General features: G+C 41.3%; 1 protein-coding gene across 1 annotated transcript in view; it reads right to left on the reverse strand.

The window, feature by feature from the left end:
• Positions 1-6,242: 6,242 nt before the first annotated feature.
• The window catches only part of LOC124859068 (sprouty-related, EVH1 domain-containing protein 2-like), a 42,151-nt gene continuing 34,443 nt past the window's right edge, over positions 6,243-13,950 (reverse strand). The window contains exon 6 of the mRNA XM_047351556.1: positions 6,243-11,662. Coding sequence (XP_047207512.1) covers positions 10,877-11,662 — 786 coding nt within the window. The 3' untranslated portion in view covers positions 6,243-10,876. The remainder of the gene's footprint in view (positions 11,663-13,950) is intronic.

Genomic DNA, 13,950 nt, shown 5'->3' on the forward strand with positions numbered 1-13,950 from the left:
GATTTCTGGTCAGGAGATAATGAAATTGTGAAAAAGACAAGGATCTATCAAGGTAGTATTCACAACCGTCCTCCATCCTACAGAGATTGTATAATTAAATATGTTTTTTCTAAAAAATGTATGCCCTTTTAAAAAACAAAAAAACCTCAGACGGGTAACAAAGTTTTTACCATTGGATCTCTTTTAAATAGCTATGGTTCTCCAGCAACCAGAACAATGGACATCGCGGCTCCCATGGAATCTTTATTTATTCACTTTATTAATTCTCAAGTAGCATTATAGAAAAAGGAAAAACATATATTCTAGTAGGAAAACAGAAGACTATCCATGTAACACAAATGTGGCTGTATTATGCTATTGATTATACCAAAATATTTCTAAATAAAAATATCATGATAGCATAATTATTTGCCAGTGCACTGAACTTTAACATCAGTTTAAAGGACCCACAGACCTGTACAGGCTAAACAACGGCACCCTGACTGCCATTAAGTGTTGGGATGAAATCCTAGACCCATTGTTAGACCCTTCGCTGGTGCAGTGGGTCCTCGGTTCCTCCTGGTGCATGATAAAGCCTATTGTGGCCAGAGCATGCAGGCAGTTTCTGGAGGATGAAGGAATTGATGCCGTTGACTGGCCTCCGTGCTTCCCAGACCTAAATCCAATAGAACGTCTCTGGGACATCATGTTTTGGTCCATCCAATTATATCTCTCCTTGCAAATGTTTGGCATGAGTTTTGGGGATGATGTGCAGAACCACTCTTCCACCAATCATGGTGTGCTCATTGACATTTACAGAGTTCAGCCTTGGCCTCACCTGAACCAGACTATGTTCTCCGAGCTTCAACAAGAGACACCAGTGCTCACTGGAACATTCAGAAGTTTAGAAATGGAACTGTAACCATTTCCATTAATAGGTTTTGCAACAGTAAGATTTTTGAAGGAATCTTTCCTTTTACCAATCTTACCACTCTGCACTTAAGGCCCATACATACATTGCAGAAACAGAGAATTTTTTTCTTTTTAGGTGGCAAGAATAAGAACAAAGTTATTTCTGGCCTGGGCATTTCATACTTCATAAGAAATCTTGGAAAGTCCGCATAGGTCCCCACCATTTCTGCATTTCTAAATATTGTCAGATACCATTGCAAGAAAAAAAAAAAGTTCTGTCCAGATGTTGTTCTTGCAGCCCTGGGAGAGAGAAGAAATTTCTCTGTTCTAGCACATTATGTATAGACCTTTATTCCAAGTGTGTGGATTATTTACGCTTTAGCAAACATCTTGGGTGAAGTTTGGGTTCATAGTCCTATTAGAAACATTCTGAGAATATATTGACATGTTCAGTACTTATTTTATCCATTATATGATCACTCTATCTGCAATTAATCTACAGTTAAAACCAGAGATTTACACAAAGATCATATAAAGACAGCCCCTTTTCTCTGTGACATTAAAGCAGACTAAACATTTCCCTTTTTAGGTCAATTAGGATTATGACTTGGGTCTAAGCTTTGGGTTTCTTTCCTCAAGCTTCTCACAAGAGTTTCCTGTAGTTTTGGCACATTCTTACTGATAGAACTCGGGTAACGGAGTCAGGTTTTTAAGCTGCTTGGCTTGTGCACAACCTTTTAGCTCTGCCTCCATGTTTTCTATGGAACTGAGATCAAATCTTTGTGATGGCCATTCCAGAGCATCGCTTTGTCCTTAAACCACTTTGTAACTAATTTGGTGGTATGCTTAGAATCTTGGTATATTTGGAAGACCCATTTACACTGCTGATGCCTTCAATATTTTCAGATGTTCTTTCCTAATGTGATCTACAGGTCCTTCTCAAAATATTAGCATATTGTGATAAAGTTAATTATTTTCCATAATGTCATGATGAAAATTTAACATTTATATATTTTAGATTCATTGCACACTAACTGAAATATTTCAGGTCTTTTATTGTCTTAATACGGATGATTTTGGCATACAGCTCATGAAAACCCAAAATTCCTATCTCACAAAATTAGCATATCATTAAAAGGGTCTCTAAACGAGCTATGAACCTAATCATCTGAATCAACAAGTTAACTCTAAACACCTGCTAAAGATTCCTGAGGCCTTTAAAACTCCCATCCAGGGTTCATCACTCAAAACCCCAATCATGGGTAAGACTGCCGACCTGACTGCTGTCCAGATGGCCACTATTGACACCCTCAAGCAAGAGGGTAAGACACAGAAAGAAATTTCTGAACGAATAGGCTGTTCCCAGAGTGCTGTATCAAGGCACCTCAGTGGGAAGTCTGTGGGAAGGAAAAAGTGTGGCAGAAAACGCTGCACAACGAGAAGAGGTGACCGGACCCTGAGGAAGATTGTGGAGAAGGGCCGATTCCAGACCTTGGGGGACCTGCGAAAGCAGTGGACTGCGTCTGGACTAGAAACATCCAGAGCCACCGTGCACAGGCGTGTGCAGGAAATGGGCTACAGGTGCCGCATTCCCCAGGTCAAGCCACTTTTGAACCAGAAACAGCGGCAGAAGCGCGTGACCTGGGCTACAGAGAAGCAGCACTGGACTGTTGCTCAGTGGTCCAAAGTACTTTTTTCGGATGAAAGCAAATTCTGCATGTCATTCGGAAATCAAGGTGCCAGAGTCTGGAGGAAGACTGGGGAGAAGGAAATGCCAAAATGCCAGAAGTCCAGTGTCAAGTACCCACAGTCAGTGATGGTCTGGGGTGCCGTGTCAGCTGCTGGTGTTGGTCCACTGTGTTTTATCAAGGGCAGGGTCAATGCAGCTAGCTATCAGGAGATTTTGGAGCACTTCATGCTTCCATCTGCTGAAAAGCTTTATGGAGATGAAGATTTCATTTTTCAGCACGACCTGGCACCTGCTCACAGTGCTAAAACCACTGGTAAATGGTTTACTGACCATGGTATCACTGTGCTCAATTGGCCTGCCAACTCTCCTGACCTGAACCCCATAGAGAATCTGTGGGATATTGTGAAGAGAACGTTGAGAGACTCAAGACCCAACACTCTGGATGAGCTAAAGGCCGCTATCGAAGCATCCTGGGCCTCCATAAGACCTCAGCAGTGCCACAGGCTGATTGCCTCCATGCCACGCCGCATTGAAGCAGTCATTTCTGCAAAAGGATTCCCGACCAAGTATTGAGTGCATAACTGTACATGATTATTTGAAGGTTGACGTTTTTGTATTAAAAACACTTTTCTTTTATTGGTCGGATGAAATATGCTAATTTTGTGAGATAGGAATTTTGGGTTTTCATGAGCTGTATGCCAAAATCATCCGTATTAAGACAATAAAAGACCTGAAATATTTCAGTTAGTGTGCAATGAATCTAAAATATATGAATGTTAAATTTTCATCATGACATTATGGAAAATAATTAAGTTTATCACAATATGCTAATATTTTGAGAAGGACCTGTACACTGCTCAAAGAAATAAAGGGAACACTTAAACAACACAATAAAACTCCAAGTAAATCAAACTTCTGTGAAATCAAACTGTCCACTTAGGAAGCAACACTGATTGACAATCAGTTTCACAGCTGTTGTGCAAATGCAATAGATAACAGGTGAAATCTTTGGCGATTAGCAAGACACTAAATAAACCACAGACCACTTCTCAGTACTTATGCTTTCTGGCTGATGTTTTGGTCACTTTTGAATGTTGGTGGTGCTTTCACACTCGTGGTAGCATGAGACGGACTCTACAACTCACACAAGTGGCTCAGGTAGTGCAGCTCATCCAGGATGGCACATCAATGTGAGCTGTGGCAAGAAGGTTTGCTGTGTCTGTCAGCGTAGTGTCCAGAGCCTGGAGGTGCTACCAGGAGACAGGCTAGTACACCAGGAGATGTGGAGGAGGCCGTAGGAGGGCAACAACCCAGCAGCAGGACCGCTACCTCCGCCTTTGAGCAAGGAGGAACAGGAGGAGCACTACCAGAGCCCTGCAAAATGACCTCCAGCAGGCCACAAATGTGCATGTGTCTGCACAAACGGTTAGAAACAGACTCCATTAGGATGGTATGAGGGTCCGACGTCCACAAATGGGGGTTGTGCTCACAGCCCAACACCGTGCAGGATGCTTGGCATTTGCCAGAGAACACCAGGATTGGCAAATTCGCCACTGGCGCCCTGTGCTCTTCACAGATGAAAGCAGGTTCACACTGAGCACATGTGACAGACGTGACAGAGTCTGGAGACACCGTGGAGAGCGATCTGCTGCCTGCAACATCCTTCAGCATGACTGGTTTGGCAGTGGGTCAGTAATGGTGTGGGGTGGCATTTCTTTGGAGGACCACATGGCCAGAGGTAGCCTGACTGCCATTAGGAGATGAGATCCTCAGACCCCTTGTGAGACCATATGCTGGTGCGGTTGGCCCTGTGTTCCTCCTAATGCAGGACAATGCTAGACCTCATGTGGCTGGAGTGTGTCAGCAGTTCCTGCAAGATGAAGACATTGAAGCTATGGACTGGCCCGTCCGTTCCCCAGACCTGAATCTGATTGAGCACATCTGGGACATCATGTCTCGCTCCATCCACCAACGTCAGGTTGCACCACAGACTGTCCAGGAGTTGGCGGATGCTTTAGTCCAGGTCTGGGAGGAGATCCCTCAGGAAGCCATCCGCCGTCTCATCAGGAGCATGTCCAGGCGTTGTAGGGAGGTCATAGAGACACATGGAGGTCACACACAATACTGATCCTCATTTGACTTGTTTTAAGGACATTACATCAAAGTTGGATCAGCCTCTAGTGTGTTTTTCCACTTTAATTTTGTGTGTGACTCCAAATCCAGGCCTCCATTGGTTAATAAATTTTATTTCCATTGATGATTTTTGTGTGATTTTGTCGTCAGCACATTCAACTTTGTATAGAACAAAGTATTCAATGAGAATATTTCATTCTCTAGGATGTGTTATTTGAGTGTTTCCTTTATTTTTTTGAGCAGTGTATATAGTGAAGTGCCCCAGTCCCTCCTGCAGCAAAACACCCCCACAGCATGATGCCGTCACCAATCTACTTCACAGTTGTTAAAGCATTCTCAGGCTTGCCAGCTTCCTCCTTTTACCTCCAAATGGAATGGCTGTTCATCATACCTAAACACATTAATTTACAATCATCAGACCACAGGTAATTTTTTAAGATGTCACACAGGGAACCAGTGAGTTTAAGGTGTTAGCTTAAAATACTCCACAGGTGTGCCGGCCTTTAACTCAAATGTTGTGAACGAACCTACCAGCAGCTTACAAAGACATGAAATCATCAGCTGGGCCTTCTCAAAATGTTTAAAGACATAGCAATCATAATGTATATAAACTTCTGACCTTGAAGAAGAAACAAACTTTATATAAGTCATTTATAATAATTTTGGCAATCTGAACTGTACAAAAAACAGGAAGAGTTTAGTCTGATTTATAGCCAAATAGTAATAAAAAAGGGGAGGGTAGGGTGGCATGATATCAGAAAAGTATGTAATGGCGATACTACTTTCTTTATAATTATACAATGTCTCCGTCAGTGTCTGAGAGCTTTTGCATCTCAGACACTAAAAATACCTTTCTGACCAACTTTTGTATTCTTTCCAATATTGTGTCCAGATATTCCACTGTCATGGCAATATTGAACACACTGATGCAATTTTATTGTGTACCTATAAGAAAAGGCATTCTTTTTATAAAGTATGTAAATATCTGGTTTTAATTGGATACAAATTTCATTTGTTAAATAGATTTACTTCAATAACTTTGTCATATTCCATTTTATCTAGACGCACATTTAGCTCAGTGCAAAAGTCTTGGGTCATCCATCATTTTATTGGATTTTTCTTTAAAACATGACTTTAAAAAAATATATTTTAAAGTGGACTTTTCTGAAAGTCTCAACCTTCTAACCTTTTTTTTTTTTACCCTCAAGACATTTTCAGTTTGTTCAGTTCAAAGCCACTGAACAAAGTATAACAGTAGCAGCTAACAGTGAAGAAAACTATTGAGAAATACCTGATCAAGGCCAAATTCTTGGATTTCAAGACAGAAATAAAGTTTTTGCAGACCATTTTAAAAATAATCCAAGTTTGGATGCTTTAAATCTTGACGAAATCATTGTGAACATGCAGAAAAACGCTGATTTTGCTTTTAGAAATTAACATGGTTGATTTAATGTGCTTGGTAGTATAGCAACTCTTCAGTAGATGTACAATATATCAAGGCGAGATTGGTATTAATCAGCAGACTTGCTTGGGGGATTCCTCTGTACTCTCGTTTTATTAGAGGCAAAGGTAAGACACACATTTCATTCAGATTTTCTCACAGACCCTGGCCACTCTTTAGTATCTACAAAGTACTTCCTTGTCCTTCTCGAAAGCAAGAGCTACACATCCATCGTATATGTTAGAAACTGTTACTTAAAAAAAAAACAAAAAAAACAAATATAGAAATAAAAATTTACAACATACAATTGATATATATAATATAATTTTTGCTCTTATTTTTGTTTTTTTTACAGAGGTAAAAATACTAAGTGTAAAAAATGATCCAATTCACTCCAGAGTGATTTCTCCAATTAATTTTTTTGTTTTCAATTTAAATACACAAGGAGATAAGGAGGATGTGTTCAGGCACTTTGTAAATGGCTCCGACATGTGAGATCAATGTAAAACAAAGAATACACAGACACCTTCTGAACAGATTGGCCCAATCCCAGATGCATCATCACTCATGGATCCAAGTTTAGGAGAACTGAGCCAACATGCAACAGCGAGCTGATCCCGGTAGCTTTGGATCAAGGAGCAGGATGGAGAGGTTGGAAAGGATGCCATGTAAACACACACAAACACTCACACAATGACATACAGGCGGGTACAGGATGTATCGAAGAGATACAACTAGAAGGGGAAAAGGACATCCTTAAACACTCTGTATTTTTCACCTACAGTAAAAGAACATTTCCTTGGCAAAACAATGAGGGCTGAATGCTTGTTTTTAGAATTTCTGTTTTACACTTTGTGCTCTCCGAGGGATTCCTACCGACATCCTGCCTTGTTTCATCTTTAAACAGCTTATTGTGTTCCCTGTCACGTTCCAGACACTGCCATCACAGAGGCCAAAGGCTAAAGGGAGAGTAAAACTGCAGGTGGGACAATGTTCCTGCTTTTTTTTTTTCTGCATTTGCTGTAAAATCGAAGCATTACTTTACCCATTTCTTTCCCAGTGCAACCCAGGCGTCCTGACGTTACTCTGGACTTCTGTTGTTGAGCCAAATCTGGCATGCGAGGGGTGGGGGTAGGTGCTTCAGGGCAGAGATGAATAGCACACACCGGTTACATGTAGTTTCAGCGAGTTGGTTTCTCCACCACACCTTTTAAAGCCTGAAAGGGGTAGTCTGACTTTCTGCGATAAATTAGGTCACTTTACAAGTAAGAGCACTGAGTTCAATTTCGTCTAAGGTTAAATAAAAACAACAACAATCGACATCGTCGTAGTTTAGGTATCTTTTAGGAGGTCCCTGGAAATCATCTTGCATTTGCAACAATTGGTATGATTATAAAATACTCACTTTGCTTTTCTTGTATAGATTTAGTAGGACTAAGCCTTAATGCCACAGACTCTGCTGCTTTACAAAAGAGCCCAGCTTTGGGACAGCCTGCAGGCATCACAAATATGACATTTTTAATGCACAACATCCTTAAAACATAGCCCAATTTCTTTATAATAACTTTTTTAGAACTAATATTACTGAAAGTACATTTTTGTGTTTTAGAGAGCTCCATCTAGACCAGTGGTTAAGAAGAAAAGTTGGGTTGAGAATAAGCAAATGTGGGATTTTTGAGATCTGCTTCACAAGTCGAATTAAATATAAAAAAAAGAATTCTAAACAATATTTATGCTGTAAATTTTAGAATAAAATAATACAGATAGAGAAATAAAGGAATATACTGGCTGTTGATTCTGTTCCTGCTGTCAATAGTCCTGATTAAATGACCTATTAGTAGATTCAGCTGATTCTTTGGGTCACGTGTAGGCACGGGCCAGCTATCAATGTATACAAAGGTTTTATAAAGTTAATGTTTCAAAATTGTAAATATTTTTCCATTATACACTTTAAAATCCTTTTAATGAGATGCCAAAGTGACTAGAGTTTTATCAGTTTCTGAACACTACAAGTCAGCTGGCCGAAAGAAAGCTACTAAACATTTTGCCTGACAAGAAAATGTAACTGTCAGAAAATATTTATTAACCACTGCTAGATTTAGAGGGTGTTTATTAGTTTTGTTTAAATCCATGTTTCAAAATTAAAATACCAATAATCAACTGGCAGAAGGACACATTTTTTGTGTTCTTTTTTTTTTAATGAAAGCCATTAGATTACGTTTATATCTTTTGGCTTAATAGTAGTGATAATAATTTGATTTCTCAATGTTATCCTTCCATGGCCTCTCAAACTAGCCCATGCCTAGTCACAATTCTCCTCCGCTGCATTTTTTGAGAGATATAGGCAAAAAGGTTTGGGAACCTAGACCTAATCTAGACCACTTTTAGTTAGGCCTGTGCTATTCCATATGAGAAAGAATGGGATTTCATGCTTAAAAAAGGGTTGGTGATTGTACATCGCAGACAAACTACAGTCCATAAATGTCCACATATGCAGTGGTTCAGTCGAGTAGTTGGATTGTTGCAGACATCTTTAAAGAGAGAGGCAAAGTTTAGATTGAGACTCCACATCTTAAGGCATAAGGGCACTAATTCTCAAACTGTAGGTGATTGATTATTTTAGGGTTTCTGACTTCTGGATGGAGGTTCTTGCTTTGGTGAGTAAAATAAGCCAACAATCTGGCTTACATTGTACGACTCAGTGGGTGACCTTGTCTGGGGAATTTCTAGGCACTGTTTTAAGGTCATAAGAAAGATGCAGGGATGCTAGATTATTGTAGCTTGAGGCAATGTTGAATCCCACTCTTAAAGGTAGGTGATGAGAAAATAAATAGGGTTAAAACAAAATCACATAAATCTTTGGAATATAATAAAATTATTAAAAAGATAGATTGGATTTGTTGAAGTGAGATTCTGTTAAGTTATTATCACTAATAGTTACCCACATCACAGTGAGTTTCTAGAAAAGTGAAGAAACAGCTAGCTAGCTTAGTTTTAGCTGATTTAAAGCAACAATGCTATATTAGCAGATATAAACACTTCCACAAGAGAGCGTCGTTGAGTAGTTGCCGTTTTCTCAGCCAAACAACATTTGTGCTACTACATTAAGCTGACTGAGACTGCCGACTAAAAGACCAAACCAATTACAAGACGGAATCTTAAAAGAAGTGGATCAGGCTCGACTGTCATTCCGATCAGGCTCTCTTTTTGGTTCTGGTGAATCAGCATGGAGACCTCACAATCCAACCAACATTTTCAAAAATGGAGAAAAAAAAAAAGCAGAACTCTACCATGATTTCATACCCTAAAGTTTATGTTATCAGTTCCATAACAAACGGCAAGATACATCGCTGGCTGGCAGCAGGAATATAGTCTAAGGTCTCAGAGTCTACGGTAATAATCGAAGGCATTCATATCAAAAGCTTACAAAGTTCTAAAGGAGCAAAAAAAAGCTAATTGCTTTAAAGAGCATTATTTAACATGTATTAAAATGCATCTAAATTCATTCTTGACTGTGATTATGACAGCCTTTTTGGTCAGATAGAGAGGCAACCTTTTGTGTACATCTGTGTATGCAGATGTATGCAAAAAGTCAGTTTCAAGGTTCCAAAACACTACAGTTGCATTATGTCAGTCTGCTCTGAGTGTGCAAAGAGGCGAGTAAACTTTTGGGTTTTGTGTAACAGCATGGAGGGTGGTGCATTCCTGTACTTTTCCACGTCTTCTAAGTTGTTTGGAACTCATTGTGACAATCAGCTTCTGCTAACTTCTCCTAGATACAATGACATTGTTTGGCTGAGGAAACGGTGACAAAACATCGCAACAGCCTCTTCCAAAGTGGTAGACTATCGATTTCTGCTACTGTGTCATGATACTCCCACAGACAAACATTTTTAGTTTAAATTGCCAAAGCTAAAAAATGGAGCCCATCTGAGGATTTATTGATGTTTCTACAAGCTCACAGTGATACATCTGTCTGTTTACCTGTAAGGGACCTATTACTGATAATAACTTCACTTTAAAAATCCAAACTATCCCTTTAAGACGAGTACCACGTTTATTTGAGTGAGGAAAGATGTCTGTGGAGAACTATGAAGATTATATACACTAGCTTTACTACAAGCTTCAGTACAGAAAACAAAAGGCCTAAACGTACACTCATACAAACACGCTTTTACACGCACGCGTATTCACAAAGAGGTGTAGTGTCTGATTTCTGTTGAACTGAGCGGGCCTTATGTTTGAGTAGAAAATAAACAATATGGCCACAGAGACATTAAAGGAAAGAAAATAAAATACAACAAAGAATTCAAGTTCTTTGAGGCCGAGTCAATGTACAAATATAACAATATAAAGTACCTGCATATGTGATACATGACGTATAGGTTGGCTATAAAAAAAGGCCCCCTGAAAAAGACTGCTCTCTCTTTAGAAACAGAGCATGAAATGGCCACATGGAGAGCTGAGAGAACTGTCTGCCATAAGGGGGAGCTTATCTTCCCAGGCTGTTCACAAAATGCACCAACTGTTTTTTTTGTATTTGGCTTTTTCAGTGTCTGGAATTTGTACAGAAACCCAGAAAGACCAAGGCAAGAGAGCGAGCAGCCGCGACCACTTGTCCCTCCTCTTTGAGTGTTTTCCCCTTCCCTCCTTTTCCTTGTGCTTGCATTGGGTTAAGGTTTTTTTGTAGCTTCCTCTGAGAGGATTCCAAGTACAGGATCTCAGCTCTGGGCCTTGTGTCGGCCTCCACAGCAGCCACATGCGAGCCCTGCCCGGTGACAAGCATGGAGGGGTGGGTAAAGGCAGAGGCAGGGCGCCACCATGGACAGGCCGAGCAGAGCCAACCAGCGAGTGCCCAGACGGCCACCGCCGCTGCCCTCGCCACCGTCGCAGGAGCAGGGGTCCGAGTACTCTCCCTCTGGGTCTGACATGCAGTGGTAGAGCATGGTGTCTGCTAGCCACATGCAGCTGACCCGTCGAATGCACACTCGCAAGGGGTCGGGAGCATCCTGGCACCGCCCTCTCCGATTTTCAGAGAGGTAAAAGGCCTCGCCGCAGTGCTCGCACTGAGCACGCTCCAACCCGTTGTCCTTCTGCCCCTTCCTTCCATTGGAGGATGGGGAGGAGCTCGCGAAAAATGAGCGAGGCTGGTTGGAGACAACTGAGGAGAAGGGCGGGTTGTAGGAACCGCCATGACCCTTAGAGGTCAAGGACCCTAGCGCGGGGTCAGAGTCCAAGGGTGACAGATCCGGTGCCAGCGGGTAGGTATAGTCGTGTTTCTGCGCCTCTGTCTTGTCGAAATGTACATAGGACTCCGAGTCGTCCGAGTGGATGAATCTGTCACGCACCGTTGCGTGTCGGTAGTCCTCATAGCCAGTGAGCCAGGAGCGGTCCGCCTGGCGTCCAAGGTAACGTTCTGTGGTTCGCTCCCAGCTGCGCTCCCGGGGATTGATGCGAACAATCTCCTCATCGTCGAAGGTGACATGTCGAGGAATACGAGATAATGGCTGAAAGAAAGTGACGTAAAGAACCTTTACTTGGGTAGTGAATGATTAAAGTACAAACCACATTTACAGGTACACCCGCTAAAGAGCCTTCAAATAAATTAATTTTCAATTGATGTAGTCTAATATTACACTGAAACATTTAAAAAAACACCAAACCTTTGACAAGAAACATCTCATATGGTCAAACTGAAATATTTAGTATTGCTGGCCTGCCAGTTTAGGGCCCACACCAATCATACTACATTTTCCATAATACTCTGCAACAGCTACTCGCCACTCAAGACGGGGATGCACGAATTGCACTTGTGGGAGACTTAAATGCAACGAGGAAACCTGTGGCACTTTTCATGTTGCCAAACAATAGCAAACCAAGTCAGTCCTGCCGTGTTGCCAAGAGCACAGTGTTCACATGGAAATAATCTGGAGATCCTGCGCACATCCAGATGTGGCTCATAGCACTGCAGAGCAAGAGTCGCACTCAATACAAAGCTTTTTGTTTCATGAAAACTTCAATTTTCATCTCACCTGACCAAAGCACATACAGGTCCTTCTCAAAATATTAGCATATTGTGATAAAGTTCATTATTTTCCATAATGTAATGATGAAAATTGAACATTCATATATTTTAGATTCATTGCACACTAACTGAAATATTTCAGGTCTTTTATTGTCTTAATACGGATGATTTTGGCATACAGCTCATGAAAACCCAAAATTTCTATCTCACAAAATTAGCATATTTCATCCGACCAATAAAAGAAAAGTGTTTTTAATACAAAAAACGTCAACCTTCAAATAATCATGTACAGTTATGCACTCAATACTTGGTCGGGAATCCTTTTGCAGAAATGACTGCTTCAATGCGGCGTGGCATGGAGGCAATCAGCCTGTGGCACTGCTGAGGTCTTATGGAGGCCCAGGATGCTTCGATAGCGGCCTTTAGCTCATCCAGAGTGTTGGGTCTTGAGTCTCTCAACGTTCTCTTCACAATATCCCACAGATTCTCTATGGGGTTCAGGTCAGGAGAGTTGGCAGGCCAATTGAACACAGTGATACCATGGTCAGTAAACCATTTACCAGTGGTTTTGGCACTGTGAGCAGGTGCCAGGTCGTGCTGAAAAATGAAATCTTCATCTCCATAAAGTTTTTCAGAAGATGGAAGCATGAAGTGCTCCAAAATCTCCTGATAGCTAGCTGCATTGACCCTGCCCTTGATAAAACACAGTGGACCAACACCAGCAGCTGACACGGCACCCCAGACCATCACTGACTGTGGGTACTTGACACTGGACTTCTGGCATTTGGCATTTCCTTCTCCCCAGTCTTCCTCCAGACTCTGGCACCTTGATTTCCGAATGACATGCAGAATTTGCTTTCATCCGAAAAAAGAACTTTGGACCACTGAGCAACAGTCCAGTGCTGCTTCTCTGTAGCCCAGGTCAGGCGCTTCTGCCGCTGTTTGGTTCAAAAGTGGCTTGACCTGGGGAATGCGGCACCTGTAGCCCATTTCCTGCACACGCCTGTGCACGGTGGCTCTGGATGTTTCTACTCCAGACTCAGTCCACTGCTTTCGCAGGTCCCCCAAGGTCTGGAATCGGCCCTTCTCCACAATCTTCCTCAGGGTCCGGTCACCTCTTCTCGTTGTGCAGCGTTTTCTGCCACACTTTTTCCTTCCCACAGACTTCCCACTGAGGTGCCTTGATACAGCACTCTGGGAACAGCCTATTTGTTCAGAAATGTCTTTCTGTGTCTTACCCTCTTGCTTGAGGGTGTCAATAGTGGCCTTCTGGACAGCAGTCAGGTCGGCAGTCTTACCCATGATTGGGGTTTTGAGTGATGAACCAGGCTGGGAGTTTTAAAGGCCTCAGGAATCTTTTGCAGGTGTTTAGAGTTAACTCGTTGATTCAGATGATTAGGTTCATAGCTCGTTTAGAGACCCTTTTAATGATATGCTAATTTTCTGAGATAGGAATTTTGGGTTTTCATGAGCTGTATGCCAAAATCATCCGTATTAAGACAATAAAAGACCTGAAATATTTCAGTTAGTGTGCAATGAATCTAAAATATATGAATGTTAAATTTTCATCATGACATTATGGAAAATAATGAACTTTATCACAATATGCTAATATTTTGAGAAGGACCTGTAGTTCTAGTTAATGTGCCAGCAGAGACTGTTGATATGCATTAAAGTCAAAATAGTTTTAGAAATGCAATTGCAATAATCAATAAATTGCTAAATCCTAAAAAAGATCCACATTTATTCAACTATGAATAGAAAACACCC

Source organism: Girardinichthys multiradiatus, chromosome 22 (assembly GCF_021462225.1).
Source record: "Girardinichthys multiradiatus isolate DD_20200921_A chromosome 22, DD_fGirMul_XY1, whole genome shotgun sequence".
NCBI lineage: Eukaryota > Metazoa > Chordata > Actinopteri > Cyprinodontiformes > Goodeidae > Girardinichthys > Girardinichthys multiradiatus.